This window comes from Bos mutus, chromosome 17, assembly GCF_027580195.1.
Source record: "Bos mutus isolate GX-2022 chromosome 17, NWIPB_WYAK_1.1, whole genome shotgun sequence".
In the NCBI taxonomy this organism is placed as follows: Eukaryota; Metazoa; Chordata; class Mammalia; order Artiodactyla; family Bovidae; genus Bos; species Bos mutus.
The window spans coordinates 3,632,873-3,653,959 of NC_091633.1; the positions used below are offsets into that span (position 1 = coordinate 3,632,873).

A 21,087-nucleotide genomic window follows, 5' to 3' on the forward strand; every position below is an offset into this window, starting at 1 on the left:
TTAAATGGCAGAACTAAGATTCACTTCAGGTTGGCTTTTTCCAAGCCTTGAGCTCTTAACTACTTTGCACTGCCCCTCAATGATGGACACTCAAGAAATGTTGCTCGATGAATGGACAGGAGAATGAATGAGTGCTGTTTGGTGTACTGGTGATGACCTTCTACCCCTCTCAACCCATCTAAATACTAAGGGCCTTCAAATCTCAGGAGTCATTTTCTCCCAAAGATTTCCCTCTTGCCTCTCACTGGCTGTAATCCCACTTTTCCATATTTCCTTTGCACATGATCAATATCTTGCCTTTGGCATTGCATCACTTTCTAATGAATATTATGATTATTTATACTTGTGATAAAGATTATTTTTTAAATAAAAATATCAAACTGATATGAAAAAACTCCAAATTTAATAGCCCAACCTGGCACAGGTAGAGAGCAATCAGAAAAGGTGCCAGCTTAGCCTTCGGCTGGGTTCCTGGAAGCTCCCCCTGAGCCAGCTGTCAGCCCTTTAGTTGCCAGGTTGTGGAATAGTCTGGGGAGATCCACGACTCCCCAGAGACTGGTGGGGTGAGGGGGAGGACACGGTGGGAGTCGTGTGGGGCCTCAGAGAAGCATTTATTTAGCGCTGGATATACAGTACTCCAGTATTTTAACAAGAGGTGCAGCTACACCAGCGTTCACTAGCTGATCCTCAGTTGTGCACATGAATGTCATTCATCTTCTGCCTTGGTCTACAAGCTCTGTGTGTGCACAGCCTCATGTCTGTCTTATTTTGCATTCCTCAACCTCCTGGTCAGCGTTGAATAACTCATAAGTAATAACTGTTCAATGAAAAAGGAAGTGTATCAGTGCAACTAAATAATCCAATGTAAAGCTTACTCACCTTAAGTTTTCTTAAAGAAATAGGAATTGAGAAGGGGTAAAAAGACACAGATGGGGAAAAGGAGGAAGCAGTGGCACAAAGTTCATTTATTAAATTATCTCTTCCACTAGACTGGAGCTTCTAATTTTTATACCCTTCACAGCTGTCTTGGGCAGTGAGAAAAATCTAATGCACTTAAAATTCAGGCTGCATTTTTAACAATTCAAGCTATAATACTAGCTATTTTGAGGGAACAGGTTATATACATGTGCCAAACATAGATAATGAAATAACTGACATAGAATAAAAATCAAGTATTCAATTCCATCTTTTCCTTTCGTATCTGCACACTGCATCGCCACTCAATGTGCTAAATGCCAGATTCTTGTCTCCCCTGTCCCACATCCTGTGATCTCTTCCAGTGACTTCAGAGGAAATTCTGTGGTCAAAAAGATATGAGTATGTAAAAGAGAAAAGTGAGGGTGTCAATTCTAACTGATGTAGATGAGACACCAACAGGACAACAGAGACGTAAAGTAAAAAGAAACTGGTTAAAGAAGGCACGTAGGAACTGCTGCGCTCTTAAACACAACAACAAAATAAAGGCTAAAGTTTTCTTTTAAAGGGATAAAGGGTGAGTCTTTGATCCTGGTATAAACTTAAAGATGTTCTTACGTATCTCTTTTCCAAAGCATCAAAACAACCTTGAATCCTGTCAAGAAATAAATGCTTGATGTCAATTTGGATCAGACGCAAAGCCAAAAAGAATCCCAAGTACAAAACTAATTTACTTTTTTTGCTTTGAAATACTTTAAGTTGATAACCATCTCACCTTTCACCCATTTAATCATTTTCTAGAAACTCCTAGTATGTTTTAATGTATTAACAGTACTTATAATAAATAATAGGTAAGCAATTTTGAAGTAGGAACCACATCTTATTTTTCTTTTTGCATCCGGTAATGTTTAGCACACTGACATGTATTTGATAACTAATCAAATTTTGATTGATATTTTTCTTCCTTGTATAAAGAAAGTCTGTATTCTTAAAAAAGAAAAAAAAACTGAATGTCAGTACCTTAAAATAATATTGGATAACTGTTGCACATTTCTAGGAAGTTGTAAAAAAAAAAAAATACATGAAAAGAAAGGAAGAAGGCAATAGTTTTAAGGAAATGATCTTACCAAATAAAGTCTTATGGGTAATTTCAGCTATAATAAAAATAATGTTGTTCAACTTTGGTGGAATTTCAGTTACTTACCACTTGATAATATGCAGTGACCCAGGACATTTTTTATCTTCTCGGAGGATTTTTAAACTGAGGTCTACAAAAATAGAAACATAGTCTGCTGTACTAAAATTGTCCATGCTAAGTAAGGGTATTTCCTTTCATGATTTTATTTATACAACTTACTTAGTTTTATAGTTTATAAAAACATTTTGAATCTCTAAATGTCTAATTTTAAAACAAATCCTATGTTGATAATTGGCTTAGTTCCCATTTTTATTATAGATTAGCAGTCCCCTCTTCTACAATATACACAACTGAGTTGGTTGTGAAATCAATTTGTGTCACTTCTCTGCTTCTGCTGAATTTTAAGTTACCATAAGGTAGTACTGAGACCAGCCAGCTATATCAAGCAATTTAAAATATACACCTCAATCTCAAATCACTTCTCTGGTATTTCTCTCTCAGTGGGGGGAAAAAAAGGATAAAAAATGTTTTCATGGGTTATTCTCAGATATTAATTTCCATCTGAAATTCAACCACTTTACTATAGGAAGGAAGAATAAGAAAAGCATTAAAAGTTTTGGTTTAGATTAGTCTAAAATCGATTACTGATTCATTTATGACTTCGTATAAATCACTTCACCTTTTCATCGTGTTTTCCTATTCTAAAATTGATGTTACCTCTGTTGCTGTTGAGGGATATGAAAATTATTACTGGGCATTTTAATGTCTTGTGCTACTTTAAGTACAAACACCGAGAGGAACATATATAACTTCCATTAAAACTATCACAAAAAATAAAGCTGTAAACAATGGTATTGCCCTCCATGCATAGGTTAGTGATTGGCACACAGTAAGTGCTTAATTAATTACCCCAAACGTGTCTTTCTCCAATTCTATATTCCAAACAAGAGGAGAAACGGCAACTATGTGCTGCATATAAACATTTTCACTATTACAGATTTCTGTCCTGACCAGAAGAGCATAAAACAAATGAGGCTGTCACAATTACAAATATGCTTTTGTGTTTATAGCACACATGGATTTCATTGATGCTCATGTAGAGAAGCAAATGGTGTTTAAGGAAACATAAATTGGAATGAGGCCTAAGTTATCATTAAATACAGATGTGAGAAACAAAGTAAAATTAGATTTTGAAAAATAACATCTTACAAGGAAACTTGTAGCCCTCTATATTTATTTTCCAAATGATACTTTCCCACTTTGGCGACAAATCAGCAAGATTTTCTGAATGGTTATCATAATCTAGCTTTTTAAAAAAATAAGATTTTTGAAAAACTGAAGAGTCCTAGGTACATTCTTCTTAATACAAGAGAAGGAAAGGAGACAGAAACAGCTTGTAATACAAGGAAATGAGATCATAAATTTAAGGACATAAGAAATAAAAGGAAGAAAACTGGAAAAGAGAGAACATTGAGAAAAGAACAGAACTGATTGGAATAGTAATTGTTGACATCTCCATGTCAATCAGTAGAGGGGTTTGGGATGGGTATGCATTTTTTTCGAGCTTATTTCTATATGCTAACAGAAAGAATTTTTAAAAACTTCTCAATTACAGTTCCTCAATGGGGAAGTCTGTCTCAAAGTTGAGACAAAAAATAGTGCAAATGTACAGCACCCACATAGATTTCAACCTGGCTGCTGCTTTTGTAGGTGTAGTTTAGAATTACTGGGCTTGTCCATACAGATTTCTTTTTTCTTCAGCCTGTCATTTGGTATCTGGCCAGGAACTAATGGTTCCTACAAGTAAAACCACTACACAAAGTGAAATTAAAATGGAAAATGAATTAGCAAATTGATCCTGACAAACAGGCCCATGACCTGGAATTAGCACACTCCATGAGAAATTAAAGTTTTACTCCTGCCAAACAGAGGGAAAGGGCTCCACCAGCCAAAGTAACCATTTAGTTAGACTTTACCATCCAAATGGCGTTCTCCGTAAGAGCTCTCTGGAAATAGGCCTCGTAGGTACGTTATACAAGAGATAGAAGTAGCAAAAAGTTTCTTCACCATTATCAGTGATTCATGCTCATTAGTGATTTGAGATGGAAAAACTGTTTTCTAGGAGGGAGGAAAAAATGAAAAAGATTAGTATTCTTTCATATATTCAGCCCATCATATCACTACCACAAGCAAAACGGAAAGACTTTTCAAGACCTCAAGTCTGATACCTTTTGAGATAATCAAAAGGAAACAAGGTTTTGAATATTGCTTTAAATTAGATCTTCACTGGCAAGGGAGAGAAGAAAGGTAGAGACAGGTATTCAAGTAAGTCAAGACTAATATAATTTATTTTACAATGATCTGTGGATTTGAGGCAAAACTGGGAGTTTTCCTCTGATGATGTGATCTTCCCTTTCACACACTCCTCAGAAGGCGCTGCAAGCCGCCCTTCGCCCCTCCATTCTGTACTCTTCTCTCCAGTCGCCAAGCACATCCTGTCGCTGGCCTCATCTCAGCCCTCATACCATGTGGCTCTACTGCAGTGTCTGACACTTTTACCCACACTCTCTCTCTCAGCTTCCATAACACTATTTTCTTGTTTTTTTCCCCCATCTATCCTCCATAGCTATTTCAGTCTCTTTTTTTTCTTCAGTTTTTCTGCGTTTTCTGGGTGTTGCTCGCACCCCAGAATTCTGTCTTCAGTCTTTTCTCTTTCCATAGCTCTCTGTTCTTGAGTCATTTCATCTAGTCTCATTGCTTCATCTGCAGCCAGTACAGAGAAAGTGTCCTTATTTCTATTCTGAGCTTGACTTCCATGTCTATTTTCCGAACATCTATGCCCAGACCACTTTGTAGACCTCTCAAACTCAGTTTCTCTCTCTCACCCTGACTGAAACCTGATCCCAAGTTTCAATCTCAAACAAACGAATCAGCGTCCACCTCAGTCAAACCATCCAAGCCAGACGTAGAGTCACCTTTGGCTTCTCGGCCCCCTCCATACTCCATATCCAATCACACAGCACTCTTAATTACTCCATATCCAATCACACTGCTGCTGCTGCTGCTAAGTCGCTTCAGTAGTGTCCGACTCTGTGCGACCCCAGAAACAGCAGCCCACCAGGCTCTCCCGTCCCTGGGATTCTCCAGGCAAGAACACTGGAGTGGGTTGCCATTTCCTTCTCCAATGCATGAAAGTGAAAGAAAGTGAAGTCGCTCAGTCGTGTCCGACTCTTAGTGACCCCATGGACTATGGCCCACCAGGGTCCTCCGTCCATGGGATTTTCCAGGCAAGAGTACTGGAGTGGGGTGCCATTGCCTTCTCCATCCAGTAACACAGTACTCTTAATTCTAGAAGTGACTCGTTTTCTCCTTTCTCTTCTCGCTGACTTGGCTCAGGACGTGCTCATTTCTCCCCTTTATTACTGCAGTAGCCTCTGACCTCCCTGCCAATCGTTCTCTTCATTCAATCTGTCCTTCATGTTGCCGTCATCATTAACTTTAAAGAATACAAATCTTATCATGACACTCCCAGTGTTCATACAGGATAGAGCTCAAGTGTGGCATTTGAGAACTGTCAAAACCTTATCTTTGCCCAATTTTCTTGCCTCATCTCCCAGCCCTCCCCTCCTTCATTCTCTCCCATGCACCCTACTCTTTAGCCACATGGAACTACTCTTCATCGACTATTCTGCTACCACGTATTTTCACGTTTTGTGCTTTGCTTAAGCCAAAGTTCTGCAATGTAAGTGACTCACACATGAAGCTGAGCACAGGAAACCTGGTACAAATGAGTACTACTGCATGATTGCTCTTATATAAAGTACAAAAGCAGGTGAGATGAATCCATGTTATTAGAAGTCAGGATGGTAAAGCTCCAATAACCTTGTTCAAATTCAGAGGCCTTTAAACTATGGTGTGCAGTTTCAACTGTTCAGTTTTAGTAATTCTGTTACTTGGAGGCAGGTATTACCCATGAATATGCCTTTAGATGAAAGAGATCGCCTCAAAAGCTTTTCTGTATCTAGATCTGGTTCTAGAATGTCTTCTGGACATGATTTTGCAATTTAAGCTGCTTCTTGGGTACACTATATAGTGAAAATGAATTATCAGTTCATCCTTTTGGTCAAACCACATTATATTCAGTTTTTAAAAAAATGTAATTATTACTCTTGTATGTATGAGAGAATTTGGGGGGGGTGGGTGGAAATTAATAGAGATCTTAAAGCCAGCCTAAGGTTTTTTATTTGTATTCTGTAACCAGTGGAAAGGCAGCAGGTTTGATCGGGTCAGTAGAATAATTGTTTTAGGAATATTAAGCGATAGCAGAAGTAGGAAAGATGACAGTTTAAAGGGAATTTGATATGGAATGTGCACGTGTCTGCATGTAAGTGTGTAAAATTTTACAGAAAATTGCTTTTTGTACCTATAGATTCTGAGAAATTAAGGTTCTTTGGGGTTAATTGGGTAATAGCTGGCATGACATATATATATATGAAAACATGCCAAAACTTAGCGAAAATACTTAAGTAATAACCATCTGTAAAATTAAATAATCTAAAAATATAAAGACATTTATTTTAAATATGGAATCAAAAAGCCCATTTGTAGTAATGAAGATCAAGGACTGGAAAAGGCCTCTAGGATTGTTATTTTTCTACACTCCAGGAATTTTTTTCTCAGCTCAACTGGTCTAATATTTTAAGAGGTATCATGCACATTTTCATAAATGTCTAATACATGAAAATAGTATGGCTTAATAATAGAAAACACTATTGTAAGTTATTTTAATAAGAAAATGTGCTGATGATGTAATGTTTGACAGCTCAATTGTCAAGCTATGTGTATGTGAGTCGCTCAGTCGTGTCCGACTCTTTGTGACTCCATGGGCTCTAGAGCTCAGCTGTCAAGCTACGTGTGTGTGTTAGTTGCTCAGTCGTGTCCAACTCTTTGCAACCACATAAACTGTAGCCCACCAGGTTCCTCTGTGCATGGGATTCTCCAGGCAAGAATACTGGAGTGGGTTGCCATTTCCTTCTCCAGTGGATCTTCCCGAACCAGGGATTGAACCTGGGTCTCCCACATTGCAGGCAGATTCTTTACCATCTGAGCCACTAGGGCAGCTGTATGGCAAGTTATAGTATTTCTCTGAGCTTCAGTTTTCTCCTTATTTCAAGGCTCTATTGAAATAATAATACCAAGCCCTTGGCACAGTGCCCAGCACATGTAAGTGCTGAATAAATGTTAGCTTCTATAGTAGTTATTGTTGTTTTCAGTAAAAAAAATAGCAAAATCATACAGTCACTTGAAATTTGCTGGGAGAAGTAGTTCATGCAGTCCAAACTACAAAGATCTGTTTATATCAAAAGGTCAATTTGTTAATTGACAGCGCAAAAAATAACTGCCAAACTGATTGCAATCCATCTACCCAGCTAAGCATTTTCACTCCAGGAAGGAAGCACACTTAGGAAATCCGATGAGATCAGGAGTCTGCTTGTTGAATATACTGAATTCAAGCCAGAAAGATGACGGCTTTCTCTCTGCCCTAATTCTCCTTCAGCTTCAATCCTTCCTACCTCTGCTACAGCTTAATATTCTTAAAACAACAATTTACTCAACTGTCCCGGTAAAACTGCTGACTTTCCATTGATTGCAGAATAAAGCATAAGTTGCTTAGCCTGGCTTTTAAGATCCACACTAATTTGTTCCCAAAGTTCCTATTCAGTTAATTTTCCTACTTCTGTCCGACATGATGAAGCTCCACTCCAGTGGGGATGGGTTCTTTGTTACTCTCTGAAACATGCCATGCTCATTACTTAATTGAGCCAAGGCATATGCTAGTTTTTCCTCATGGAATTCTCTTCTTTCTCCTCCATCCTAATCCCTTTCGTTATTTAAGGCCCACCTTAAATCTTGTCTCCTTCCTAAGGAATATACAAACCATTTCAGTCTATACAAAAAATCTCTAAATTTCTATCATTTGTATTGTTTTACTTGTCACAAATATTTAATGCATATACTGCATTGTATACTGACTTACCTCTTGTAAGTCATTTCCCCAACCAGATTATAAACTTCTGGAACATGAAGATTCTTTTTTTTTAATTCTCTCAGAAAAGAACACAGTGTTACATATATATTATGTAATACTGAGCTCTCAATGAATAACTGAATGGCTCATTAACGGCTGTCATAGGACAAGATAAACTGCCCAGGTGAGCCCAGCAAGGCTGCCTGGCCCCGGCGTGCTCCCCCAGGGTCCTAGCTGCTCTCAGTGCCCTTCCCTTCAGTTCTTGTAACTGCATCACAGTGTGTATCAGAAGCTTCCTAACTGTGTCAGGAAGTGAATGTCTAACAAAGAACCTTTCTCTTTAAATCTCTTTTTTGTTTCTGATTTCTTTTACTCTTGCTGTTGTTCAGTCACTCAGTGTCTGACTCTTTGCAACCCCATGGACTGCAGCATGCCAGGCTTCCCTGTCCTTCACTATCTCCTGGAGCTTGCTCAAACTCATGTCCACTGAGTCAGTGATGCCATCCAACCATCTCATCCTCTGTCATCCCTTTCTCCTGCTGCCTTCAATCTTTCCCAGCATCAGCGTCCTTTCCAATGAGTCAGTTCTTCATATCAGGTGGCCAAAGCATTAGAGCTTCAGCTTCTGCATCAGTCCTTCTAATGAATATTCAGGATCGATTTCCTTTAGGATTGACTGGTTTGATCTCCTTGAAATCCAAGGGACTTTCAGGAGTCTTCTCCAACATCACAGCTCAAAAGCACCAATTCTTTGGCGCTGAGCCTTCTTTATGGTCCAACTCTCACATCTATATATGACTACTGGAAAAATGGTAGCTTTGACTATACAGACCTTTGTTGGCAAAGTAATGTCTCTGCTTTTTAATACTCTAGGTTTGTCATAGCTTTTCTTCCAAGGAGCAAGCATCTTATAATTTTGTGGCTGCAGCCACCACCTGCAGTGATTTTGGTGCCTGAGAAAATAAAGTCTGTCATGGTTTCCATTGTTTCCCCATCAATTTGCCATGATGGGCCCGGATGCCATGATCTTTGTTTTTTGAATGTCTCATGAGATGAACCTTCATCTGAAGATGCTTCGAGCCTGACATCTAGAACTCTTCCCTCAACTGGTACTTCTCTGGACTCATAACTTCACAAAACTCTTTTACTCTAGAAAGTCTAAATATATAAACATGAAACAAGCACCCAGGAAGTTACTTAGTAGGACTCTATTCTAATTTCCTGAACATCCTCAATCCATTAGCCAGTTAAAATGTAGATACACTCTGCCAGGATATTATGTACCAATTAACTGATAAAGCTGCTGTTTTAAAAAACACCAAAGATTAAAGTCATGATTCTGAATTAACTCACTAAATAGTCATTGATTTTCTTTTAATTCTTAATAAATACCTTAGATGTCTTGCGAATTCTGATAGAGCGAGAGAGCTGAACAGTGGCCATGATAGTAATGTATCAGGATTCTTTTAACAAATCTAACCTGTAGAAAAAAACATTAATTACAGACCTTGCCTAACATAATCCTTTTATTGCGAATCTTCCAAAGAACTGTATAATTAGCATTTGATTGTATTCTTTGGGAAATCAGTTTAATAAACATCTCCACTACCAATTTTCTATAAATTAGAGTAAGATCTCTGGATTAGTTTTTCCAACCACCCAAGGAAAATATAAGTTGACTTACTCGTTCCCAAATACATTTGGAGGAGAATAATAAATTACAAACCCCCTAAAGGTTCAACAATGTATTTTACTCATCCTTATTATTCCCTCAGAGTGTTAACAGCGCTCTCTATACAACAGGGGCTTAAAAAGTATTTCTTGAATTAACTTCACGTATAATTGATTTACAAAGTCAACTCAAAAATTAAAGTTTACATTTCATACCCATTAGGATGGCTATTCAAACAGATGGAAAATAACAAATGTAGGTGAAGATGGGGCAAAATTGGAATCCTTGTACACTGCTGGTAGGAATGTGAAGTGGTGCAGCTGCTGTAGAAAGCAGTATGGCAGTTCCTCAAAAAGTTCAATAGGTTTACCATACTATCCAGCACTTCCACTTCTAAACTCAGAAGTATCAAGAAGTGTTAGTCGCTCAGTTGTATCCAACTCTTTGTGACCTCATGAACTGCAGCCCACCAGGCTCCTGTCCATTGGATTTCCCAGGCAAGAATACTGGAGTGGGTTGCCATTTCCTTCTCCAGGGGGTCTTCCCCACCCAGGGATCAAACCCATGTCTCCTGTATTGCAGGCAGATTCTTTACCATCTGAGCCACCAGGGAAGCCCAAAAAGTATTGAAAGGAGGGATTCAGACAGACACACACCAATGTTCATAGCAGTATTATTTATAATAGCCAAAAGGCAGAAACAACCCAAAGGTCCAGGAACAGCTGAATGGGCTTTTAAATATGGTATATACAATGAAATGTTATTCAGTATCAAAAAGTAAGGAAATTATGATATGTTACAACATGGGTAAATTTGAAAACATTATGCTAAATGAAATAAACCAGACACAAAAGGATGCCTATCACATGATTCCATTTGTATGAACAGAGTCAGATTCCTAGTGACAGAGAATAGAACAGAGGTCACCAGGGGCTAGAGGGTGGAAGGAATGGGGAGCTCAATTTGTACACAATTTCATTCAGGATGATGTAAAATTTTTAGAAATGGGTAGTGGTAAAGGTTGTATAAACACTGTGAATACACTTAGTGCCGCTCAGTTATACACTCAATGGTGACTGAGATGATGAATTTTATGTTATGCACATTTTACCACAATAAAAAAGCATTTATGTTTAAAAATATATAGTTTTTACTACATCATTTCACTAACAAAAAAGAAGCAAATTTCCCTTTTTCTTTTTAAAGGACTTAATTGTAGTTTCTTTTCAAGATTTTATGGAGTTCTGACCAAAATATTAGTAAAATAAACCACTTAAAGAAATTCTGAATCACCTAGGATAGCCTGTGATTTGATTTTGTGTATAAATTAATGCAAGATTCTGGAAGATTTTGCAAATATAAGAGGGCAGAATTATTTAAGGACACTGCCACAAGGTGGTGATAGAGATCATAAACAGGTAATAATTTCTCTCACTTTACTTCTTCAGAGCAGCACTGGGGGACACTCTTTTACAGGATTTACGTGAGACTGACAACCACCGGACAGTCCTTTGGTCCTTAAAGATTCCAAGGTGTCTTTTGTTGACTTCAGATTATAACCTTCATTTTTGAGCATAACCTTCAAAACTGACTCAACATGATCACTGTCTCCTTTACAACTTCAAGAAATAAAATGGGAAAAATAAGTAACTACAAGAGTTTACACTCCAGTTTTGACCCAGTAAACCAAGATAAACTATCACTTCCCTGGTGGCTCAGACGGGAAAGCGTCTGCCTACAGTGAGGGAGACCTGGGTTCAATCCCTGGGTCAGGAAGATCCTCTGGAGAAGGAAATGGCAACCCACTCCAGTACTCTTGCCTGGAAAATTCCACGGACGGAGGAGTGTAGTAGGCCACAGTGCATGGGGTCGCAAAGAGTCAGACACGACTGATCAACTTCACTTCACTTCACTTCATTGGGGTAGTTATTAGAGACAATAAATAATAGGGAATAATGATTTCAAGTGGCTTTCTATATTGGTGGGTTTTTAAATAATTTCTCTATGATGGCAAGCTATTCTGATGGCATTTCTAGAAAATCAAGTCCTGAAAATAGTATCAGGCTATTAGAACACAATGCATTTACTACATCTATGTATTTGGACTATATGAATAACCTAGTTTTAATTGATATTATCGCTGAAAGCTCAAACCTCCAGGATACTTGCTTTTGAGAAGGGATTCAAAGCTAATCACTATTAAGCATTTGGTACTTATCTGTGGAATTAACATTTATAAAATTAGTGAAGTTAAATTTTCCATACACATATGTATTATGTATACAGAGAAAATTAATTGCACTGCTAGTGCAATCTGGGAGAAAGTCTTTGGAGTTAAGGAACCTGGGTTCGAATTCTGCTCAACTACCTAGCAACTCTATGTTTTGGTCAAATTACTTAGTCTTGCTGGGCCTCAGTATCCTTTTTGTAAAATGAAGACAGTAAATCCAGCTTTTCAGGGCTCTTTTAGTGTTTATCAGGACATGTATTTATCTGGAGAGGAAACACAGCATAGTGGTTAGGCACATGAACTTTTGCGGAGCCAAATTGCCTAGGATCGAATCCCAGTCTGCAATCCAATTGCCATATTGTTTCATGCACATGTTTGCCTCAGTTTCCCCATCTGTAAAATACAGTCACTAATAGTATCTATTTAGTTATGACCTAAATCAAATTTCTTATGATTATACAGTGGAAGTGAGAAATAGATTAAAGGGACTAGATCTGAATGATAGAGTGCCTGATGAATTATGGACGGAGGTTCGTGACATTATACAGGAGACAGGGATCAAGACCATCCCCATGGAAAAGAAATGCAAAAAAGCAAAATGGCTGTCTGGGGAGGCCTTACAAATAGCTGTGAAAAGAAGAGAAGCGAAAAGCAAAGGAGAAAAGGAAAGATATAAGCATCTGAATGCAGAGTTCCAAAGAATAGCAAGGAGAGATAAGAAAGACTTCCTCAGCAATCAATGCAAAGAAATAGAGGAAAACAACAGAATGGGAAAGACTAAGATCTCTTCAAGAACATCAGAGATACCAAGGGAACATTTCATGCAAAGATGGGCTCGATAAACGACAGAAATGGTATGGACCTAACAGAAGCAGAAGATATTAAGAAGAGATGGCAAGAATACACAGAAGGACTGTACAAAAATGATCTTCACAACCCAGATAATCATGATGGTGTGATCATTCACCTAGAGCCAGACATCCTGGTATGTGAAGTCAAGTGGGCCTTAGAAAGCATCACTACGAACAAAGCTAGTAGAGGTAATGGAATTCCAGTTGAGCTATTTCAAATCCTGGAAGATGATGCTGTGAAAGTGCTGCACTCAATACGCCAGCAAATTTGGAAAACTCAGCAGTGGCCACAGGACTGGAAAAGGTCAGTTTTCATTCCAATCCCAAAGAAAGGCAATGCCAAAGAATGCTCAAACTACCCCACAATTGCACTCATCTCACACGCTAGTAAAGTAATGCTCAACATTCTCCAAGCCAGGCTTCACAAATACATGACCCATGAACTTCCAGATGTTTAAGCTGGTTTTAGAAAAGGCAGAGGAACCAGAGATCAAATTGCCAACATCCACTGGATCATGGAAAAAGCAAAAGAGTTCCAGAAAAACATCTATTTCTGCTTTATTGACTATGCCAAAGCCTTTGACTGTGTGGATCACAATAAACTGTGGAAAATTCTGAAAGAGATGGGAATACCAGACCACCTGACCTGCTTCTTGAGAAACCTATATGCAGGTCAGGAAGCAACAGTTAGAACGGGACATGGAACAACAGACTGGTTCCAAATAGGAAAAGGACTACATCAAGGCTGTATATTGTCACCCTGCTTATTTAACTTACATGCAGAGTACATCATGAGAAATGCTGGGCTGGAAGAAGCACAAGCTGGAATCAAGATTGCCGGGAGAAATATCAATAACCTCAGATATGCAGACAACACCACCCTTACGGCAGAAAGTGAAAAGCCTCTTGATGAAAATAAAAGAGGAGAGTAAAAAGTTGGCTTAAAGCTCAACATTCAGAAAACGAAGATCATGGCATCTGGTCCCATCACTTCATGGGAAATAGATGGGAAAACAGTGGAAATAGTGTCAGACTTTATTTTTTGGGGCTCCAAAATCACTGCAGATGGTGACTGCAGCCATGAAATTAAAAGACACTTACTCCTTGGAAGGAAAGTTATGACCAACCTAGACAGCATATTCAAAAGCAGAGACATTACTTTGCCAACAAAGGTCCATCTAGTCAAGGCTATGGTTTTTTCCAGTGGTCATGAATGGATGTGAAAGTTGGACTGTGAAGAAGGCTGAGCGCTGAAGAATGGATGCTTTTGAACTGTGGTGTTGGAGAAGACTCTTGAGAGTCCCTTGGACTGCAAGGAGATCCAACCAGTCCATTCTGAAGGAGATCAGTCCTGGGTGTTCATTGGAAGGACTGATGCTAAAGCTGAAACTCCAATACTTTGGCCACCTCAGCGAAGAGCTGACTCATTTGGAAAAGACTCTGATGCTGGGAGGGATTGGGGGCAGGAGGAGAAGGGGACGACAGAGGATGAGATGGCTGGGTGGCATCACCGACTCGATTGACATGTGTTTGAGTGAACTCCGGGAGTTGGTGATGGACAGGGAGGCCTAGTGTGCTGCAATTCATGGGGTGGCAAAGAGTCGGACACGACTGAGCGACTGAACTGAACTGAATAGTATCTACATCCCAGGCTTGTTGTGAGGACTATATTTAGTCCTGGATTTAGCCATTATTTGTAAGGCGTCTGGAACACTGTCCAATACACACTTCATTATACGCATGTTTAGTTTTAAATCTGATATTAGTATCTGAACTCCTTGTTTTCGTCCCACCTGCCAGTTGTTTCTTCTCATTGTCATCTTCAGGCTTTTTTCCTTGCCCCCTTTTAAGCTTTTGGTGTTCTTCACGGTTCTGTCCTAGTTTTTTTCTTTTAGCATTTTAAATACACTCCCTGGGCGAACAAATACATTCTCACTATTTCAATTACTATTTCTATTCTAACAACTCTTATATGTATACCCCAACCTAGGTTTTGCTGGGGAGTTGCAGATCTGTACCTCTGACTATGAACCAGTTTCAGTTGGATTTTCCCAACATATCCAAATGTGAATCCTTTTGCTCTAAACCGATTTCTGTACCTTAGCTGAGTGGATGACAAGCATCAAATACCTGGGTTGCTGAAGCCTAAAAACTCTGATTCAGCTCTGTTCCCTCCCTCATTCCTACAGCCAGTCTCCTAATATTTCTCAAGCGTGCACTCCTCATTTTATGCACATGGTTGTCATCTCTGCTTTAGATCAGATCAGCTTCATCTTTCGCCTGGATTTGTTCAACCACCAGTCTGTCATTGGCCTTACCCATCTCCAGTCTGTTCTTGGTATTGCAGCCAGAGTATTCTTAGATTACCAACGGGACTCTGTAATTTCCTGGACTGAAATGCTTCAGTGGGCCCCCAGCGCTCTCAGGATGAAATCCAAACTTCTCAAGATCGGGCTCAATCCTCCTTAGCCACGCCTCTAACCATTTTCCCTTATACTTTTATGCATCAGCTATTCTTATCTACTTTTTAAATTTTTAAGTATTTATTTTTGGCTGCTCTGGATCTTCATTGCTCATGAGGGGGCTACCCTCTAGTTGCAGTGTGTGCGCTTCTCACTGTGCTGGCTTCTCTTCTTGCACAGCATGGCTCGAGGTGCGTGGCACCAGCGATTGCAGCTGACAGGCTGTAAACACGGGCTCAGTAGTTGTGCGTGGCACATGCACTTGGTTGCTCTGCAGCATGTGGGATCTTCCCGGACCAGAGATCAAACCCACGTCCCCTGCATTGGCAGGCGGATTCTTCCCAAACCGGGAAGTCCCTTGTCTATTTTCAAAGTGTTAGCCGCTCAGTTCAGGATTGAACCCGGGTCTTCAGCACTGCAGGCAGATTCTTTGCCACTGAGCCACCAGGGAAGCCCAAAACAAGTGTCAATCGCTTGGTCAGATCTGACTCTTTGCAACCCCATGAACTTTATCTTCTTTAATTAATCTATATTCTCTCAGCTTTCAGGTTTTTGCAATATTCCCTCTGCCTGAAATATCCTCCCTCCTTTCCAATTCCTACTCACCTTCTAGACATGGGGTTAGTGTCAGTTTCTCAAGTTCACCATCCCTGGTTCACCATCAAGTCCCGCTTATGTGCACATTGTAATATACACTCTATCATTTTGCATTTATGTATCCATCCCACCCTGCTGTGAGATAACATGAGGGCAAAGTTGTATCTGCCTAGTTCGTTATTTTTTAAGGTTTTAAGGTATACTTCAGTAGGTTTTCATATATTCACGAAGTTTTGCAAACATCACTACTATTTAATTTCAGAAGATTTTTGTTACCCTAAAAGAAACCCTATTTCCACTAGCAATCACTCCTCATTTTCCCCTCCCTTGACTCCTTGCAACCATTAATCTACTTTTCATCTCTATCAGTTTGCCTATTCTGGACATTTATTTCATATAAGTGGAATCATATATAAACTTTTGTGTCTAGTTTAGATCATTCTGGAGTCGTTAGCATCATGCAATACTGGAATAAAGTCGGTTGTTGTTTTTCAGTTGCTAAGTGGTCTGACTCTGCAACCCCATGGACTGTAGCACACCAGGTTCCTCTGTCCTCCACTATCTCCTGGAGTTTACTCAAACTCATGTCCATTGAGTTGATTATGCTATCTAACCATTTTATCCTCCGCTGCCTCCTTCTCCTTTTGCCTCCAATCTCTCCCAGCATCAGGCTCGTTTCCAATGAGTCAGCTCTTTGCATCAGGTGGCCAAAGTATTGGAGCGTCAGCATCAATCCTTCCAATGGATAGTCAGGATTGATTTCCTTTAGGATGGACTGATTTGCTCTCCTTGCAGTCCAAGGGACTCAAGAGTCTTCTCCAGCACCACAGTTTGAAAGCATCCATTCTTCGGCACTCAGCATTCTTTATGGTCCAGCTCTCTCTCTGTACATGACTACTGGAAAAACCATAGCTTTGACTATGCAGATCTTTGTTGGCAAAGTGATGTCTCTGCTTTTTAATACGCTGTCTAGGTTTGTCATAGCTTTCCTTCCAAGGGGCAAGCATCTTTTAATGTCATGGCTTCAGTTACCATCTGCAATGATTTGCATCATGCAGTTCTGGAATAAAGTAGGTAGGTGCTAAAAAAATATATATGCTGAATCAATAGAGAAGTAATACCGGGACAAGGAAGAATTAAGGGTCTAGAAAAGAATTATAGAATTTTAGAGGCAGAAGGAACTTTAAATGATCTAGTCCAGACATTTATTTTTCTAGATGAAAAAAATCAAGGTCCAGAGAAGTCAAGGTCAATCAACCACTTAGTGACAGAACTGAGAATAAAAACCAAGAAAATCTGACTCATAATTTAGGGGTTTTCCTAGAGTGACTCAGCACAATTAAATTCCCTTGCTTTCATTGCATCCAAAATAATGCACTACCAGCACCTGCCTAGTTGCTGGGCTTTCTTGCTGGTTTCTAAGCATGGTGGTGTCTAGAATAAGCTGGCTTCAGGAAGGCAAAAAAGATCTAAATAATTGTTTTAAATAGCCAGTTTCCTTTCAACTTCTAACTATTCTGTTGCAACTGTTTTCCCTTTGAGCAGGTGTTTTGTGGAGGTCTCCTATTCAAGTATAAACTCTGCTGAATTTTGAAAGCTTATCAGCTGACAGCCCCAGGAGGTTATGACTCCATAGATCATGTATTCTCAGAGAATTATTCTGATTTTTTTATCTCCTTGTTCTGACTCATTATCTAAAAACCTAAGAGAGATTTCAAAACTGTGAGTTTTAAGAACAGAACTCTAACTTTCAAATGTCTTTGACATTTGTCTTACACTTTGCTTGTGTATTGGATTCACACACATCTGAAACTTCACTGGGCCTCAACACCATTCATTCTTATGCTTGATATGTCTGCTCTGACGAGGATTATGATCTTCTTGAGAAAGGGAAAATTTCTGTGTTTTCTCAGATAAAGACTCACTCTGGGCTTACCTGTTGACCTACATGTCAACTGCCCTATTTAAAATGGAGACACAATAACTACTTTACCCTTTAATGTGTGAATCCAAGATTCAGATAAAGATTAACCAGCTATTGTTTAGTTTCTGAAGGCCTAAGCCTCCTAGGAGGGTGGGAGGAGGGTGGTGTGTGTGGAAGAGGAGGTGGCATTCTGAGTGACACACAAAGAAACAAAGCTTCATTACACATGCCCAAAGACAGTGACAGTTGATTTCCACCCATCTTTCCCAATCTTTCAAAACCATTTTTTTTTAACAAGAAAATCCATTTTTGAGCAAAGGAATAATATCCAATACCTGGATTCTAAAATGCAGCTAGATGACCTTCCTTACATGTATATGATATGAAGGATGGCTTTACTCAAAGGAAGTACATGTCAACATAAATGGGCTTGCATCATAAATTTGGAAGGACGAGGAGACATTCTCTGCAACTAACCCAATCCCTTCAGGTTTAAAGAAAAGGAAAGTCAATTCAGTGGAGGAAGGGTGGTCTTTTTAACAAATAGTGCTGGAACAACAGGACATCCATAGACCAAAAAATCCCCAAACCCTTCAACCTAAATCTGACATCACATACTAATATTAATTAAAAATGGATCATAGATTTAAATGTAAAATATAAAACTACAAAGACTAGGAAAATCCATCAAAGGGACTCTGTTTGCCAAAATTCACCATGTTACTCAGAGGTTTCACAGAGTTTGGTCCCACAAATTATTATTCTCTATTTTAACAAATCCCATTTGGTCCTGTTAATTCCCCTACTCCCTGCTCACTCAGAGTAAATGGTTTCCACCGTATTAACTGGGTATTTGTTCATGCTCTTTTGGTTTTTTAATATCTTCTTCATGCTACTTCAATTATTCATTCTATTCAACATTTACTGGGTGACTACCATGCACGAATCTTTGAGTAGGCTTACAAAGATGTAAAATACTGTTCCCATCTCAAGAGATTTATGGCCCAGTGGAGGAGAAATCAGATTATCCTAATTAGATTAAAACTCCTTTACTTTTTCTTCGATTTCATCAGCCAAGTACACGATGTACTACTGCACACCGAGTCCAGGGCTCTGCACAACTGAACACATTTTGGTGATTGGCTAGTCTTGAGTTTCAAGATACACTCTGCACTGTTTGGGGAACTAAAGTCCAGGAGATTAAATGGCAAATCCTGGATAAGGCGAAAGACGAGCTTGAGGTCAGCCCGTGGGGACTCACCCTCCTCGCTCCCTTCTTGGGCTGCACCAGCCATTGATTCTGGCAAAACGCCTCCACAGCTGGAGAAAACCTGATGGAGAAGATAATCCCCCAAAGCTCCCCGACTGCGTGTTGCAACACGCAGGTATCGGTCTGTTTGGGGGGCCGATTACCCGCCACTGCCCCCCTTGCCCCCGCCCAGAACTGATTCCTTCTTTTCCACCGATATCTCATTTAAAAGCTACCTTGATAGTGGAAATGTAAGTGTTTCCAGTACAATTCTTTCCACCCCCCACCCCCGCCCCGACCCCTCAGTAAATGTGACATTTTTCATCATCAAGCTTTTGGGGGAAAATGGAACCTGGGGGTTTTCCTCTGTCCTTCCTCTCAGCCCCGGCTTTCTCGCTACTCCTCAGAGTACTTCAGGCCTCAAGAGAAATGCTTTCAAATCAAAGTTAAAGCCTCAGGTAAAAAGAAACGAAAAAAAAAAAAACAACCCTAAGATAGCTAACAACGTTCAAAGCGCCCGTTTTTCTCCGTATTCCTCGCGTTTGGGCAGCTCTCACCTCAGCCGGTTGACGCCTTCCGGTGACTGGGACTCAACCGCCTTTTCTGGCTGAAACTCGCCTCCGGCGCTTGTGAATAGTCAACGAGGCCTTCCTGGGCGGGGCGAGACAAGAAGCTTCGTGAATAATTCATTACTTCTCGCGCTTTCCTGAGAGACCGGCCTCGCGCCGTCTCATGCATATGCAAATAAGGGCGACAGGGGACTGGCTCGCCCCAGCTCGCCCCGGCCCCCACGCCGGGTCCGCGTGCCCCGCGCGGCGGTGGTTCGCAGCCCGGGAGCCGAGCCCTCAGCCCGCGGGCGCGGCGTTGTTTCTGCGGCGTTTCTCGCTTTTTTGAGGGCTCGCTCCGGCTTAAGGGACCCGCGCCGAGCTCGAGGCGCCGCACACGGACCTCGACGGGGCTCTCGGCTCGGGGCCGCTCCGCGCGGTACACCTTCCGTCGAGGAGACGCCTGCCGGCAAGGGTGAGAGAGAGGCGGTGAGCATCTCGCGGGCAGCGAGGGTCCTGGGTTGGAGCCTGAGGGACTGTGGGGTTCATGTCGGGCGAGGCCCGGAGCGAGGGGCCCCAGAGAGGCCAGGGGGCCCGCGTGGGGACGGCGCAGGGAACCGGAGGCAAGCGCCCGAGAGAGCGGGTTGACGACGACGAAGGGCGGTGGAGACCCAGGCCGCAGAGGTTTCGCGCCGGAGGGCATCTCTAGTTCTTCCCTGTGTGGACCCCGCTTTGCGTTATTTTTAATCAGATCAGATCAGATCAGGCGCTCAGTCGTGTCCGACTCTTTGCGACCCCGTGAATCGCAGCACGCCAGGCCTCCCTGTCCATCACCAACTCCCGGAGTTCACTCAGACTCACGTCCATCGAGTCGGTGATGCCATCCAGCCATCTCATCCTCTGTCGTCCCCTTCTCTTCTTGCCCCCAATCCCTCCCAGCATCAGAGTCTTTTCCAATGAGTCAACTCTTCGCTTGAGGTGGCCATAGTACTGGAGTTTCAGCTTTAGCATCAGTCCTTCCAAAGAAATCCCAGGGCTGATCTCCTCCAGAATGGACTGGTTGGATCTCCTTACAGTCCAAGGGACTCTCAAGAGTCTTCTCCAACACCACAGCTCAAAAGCATCCATTCCTCGGCGCTCAGCCTTCTTCACAGTCCAACTCTCACGTCCATACATGACCACAGGAAAAACCATAGCCTTGACTAGAGGAAACTTTGTTGGCAAAGTAATGTCTCTGCTTTTGAATATGCTATCTAGGTTGGTCATAACTTTCCTTCCAAGGAGTAAGTGTCTTTTAATTTCATGGCTGCAGTCACCATCTGCAGTGATTTTGGAGCCCAGAAAAATAAAGTCTGACACTGTTTCCGCTGTTTCCCCATCTATTTCCCATGAAGTGATGGGACCGGATGCCATGATCTTCGTTTTCTGAATGTTGAGCTTTAAGCCAACTTTTTCACTCTCCACTTCACTTTCATC

At 40.8% G+C, this 21,087-nt stretch overlaps 1 protein-coding gene across 1 annotated transcript in view; it reads right to left on the bottom strand.

Annotated features, from left to right (window-relative positions):
* Window positions 1–19,692, bottom strand: part of HORMAD2 (HORMA domain containing 2) — a 67,102-nt gene extending 47,410 nt beyond the window's left edge. Inside the window, 5 exon segments of the mRNA XM_070385565.1 lie at window positions 1,534–1,570; window positions 2,120–2,183; window positions 4,030–4,171; window positions 9,474–9,561; window positions 19,624–19,692. Of these exon segments, the coding sequence (XP_070241666.1) occupies window positions 1,534–1,570; window positions 2,120–2,183; window positions 4,030–4,171; window positions 9,474–9,524 (294 nt within the window). The 5' untranslated portion in view covers window positions 9,525–9,561; window positions 19,624–19,692.
* Window positions 19,693–21,087: the final 1,395 nt, after the last annotated feature.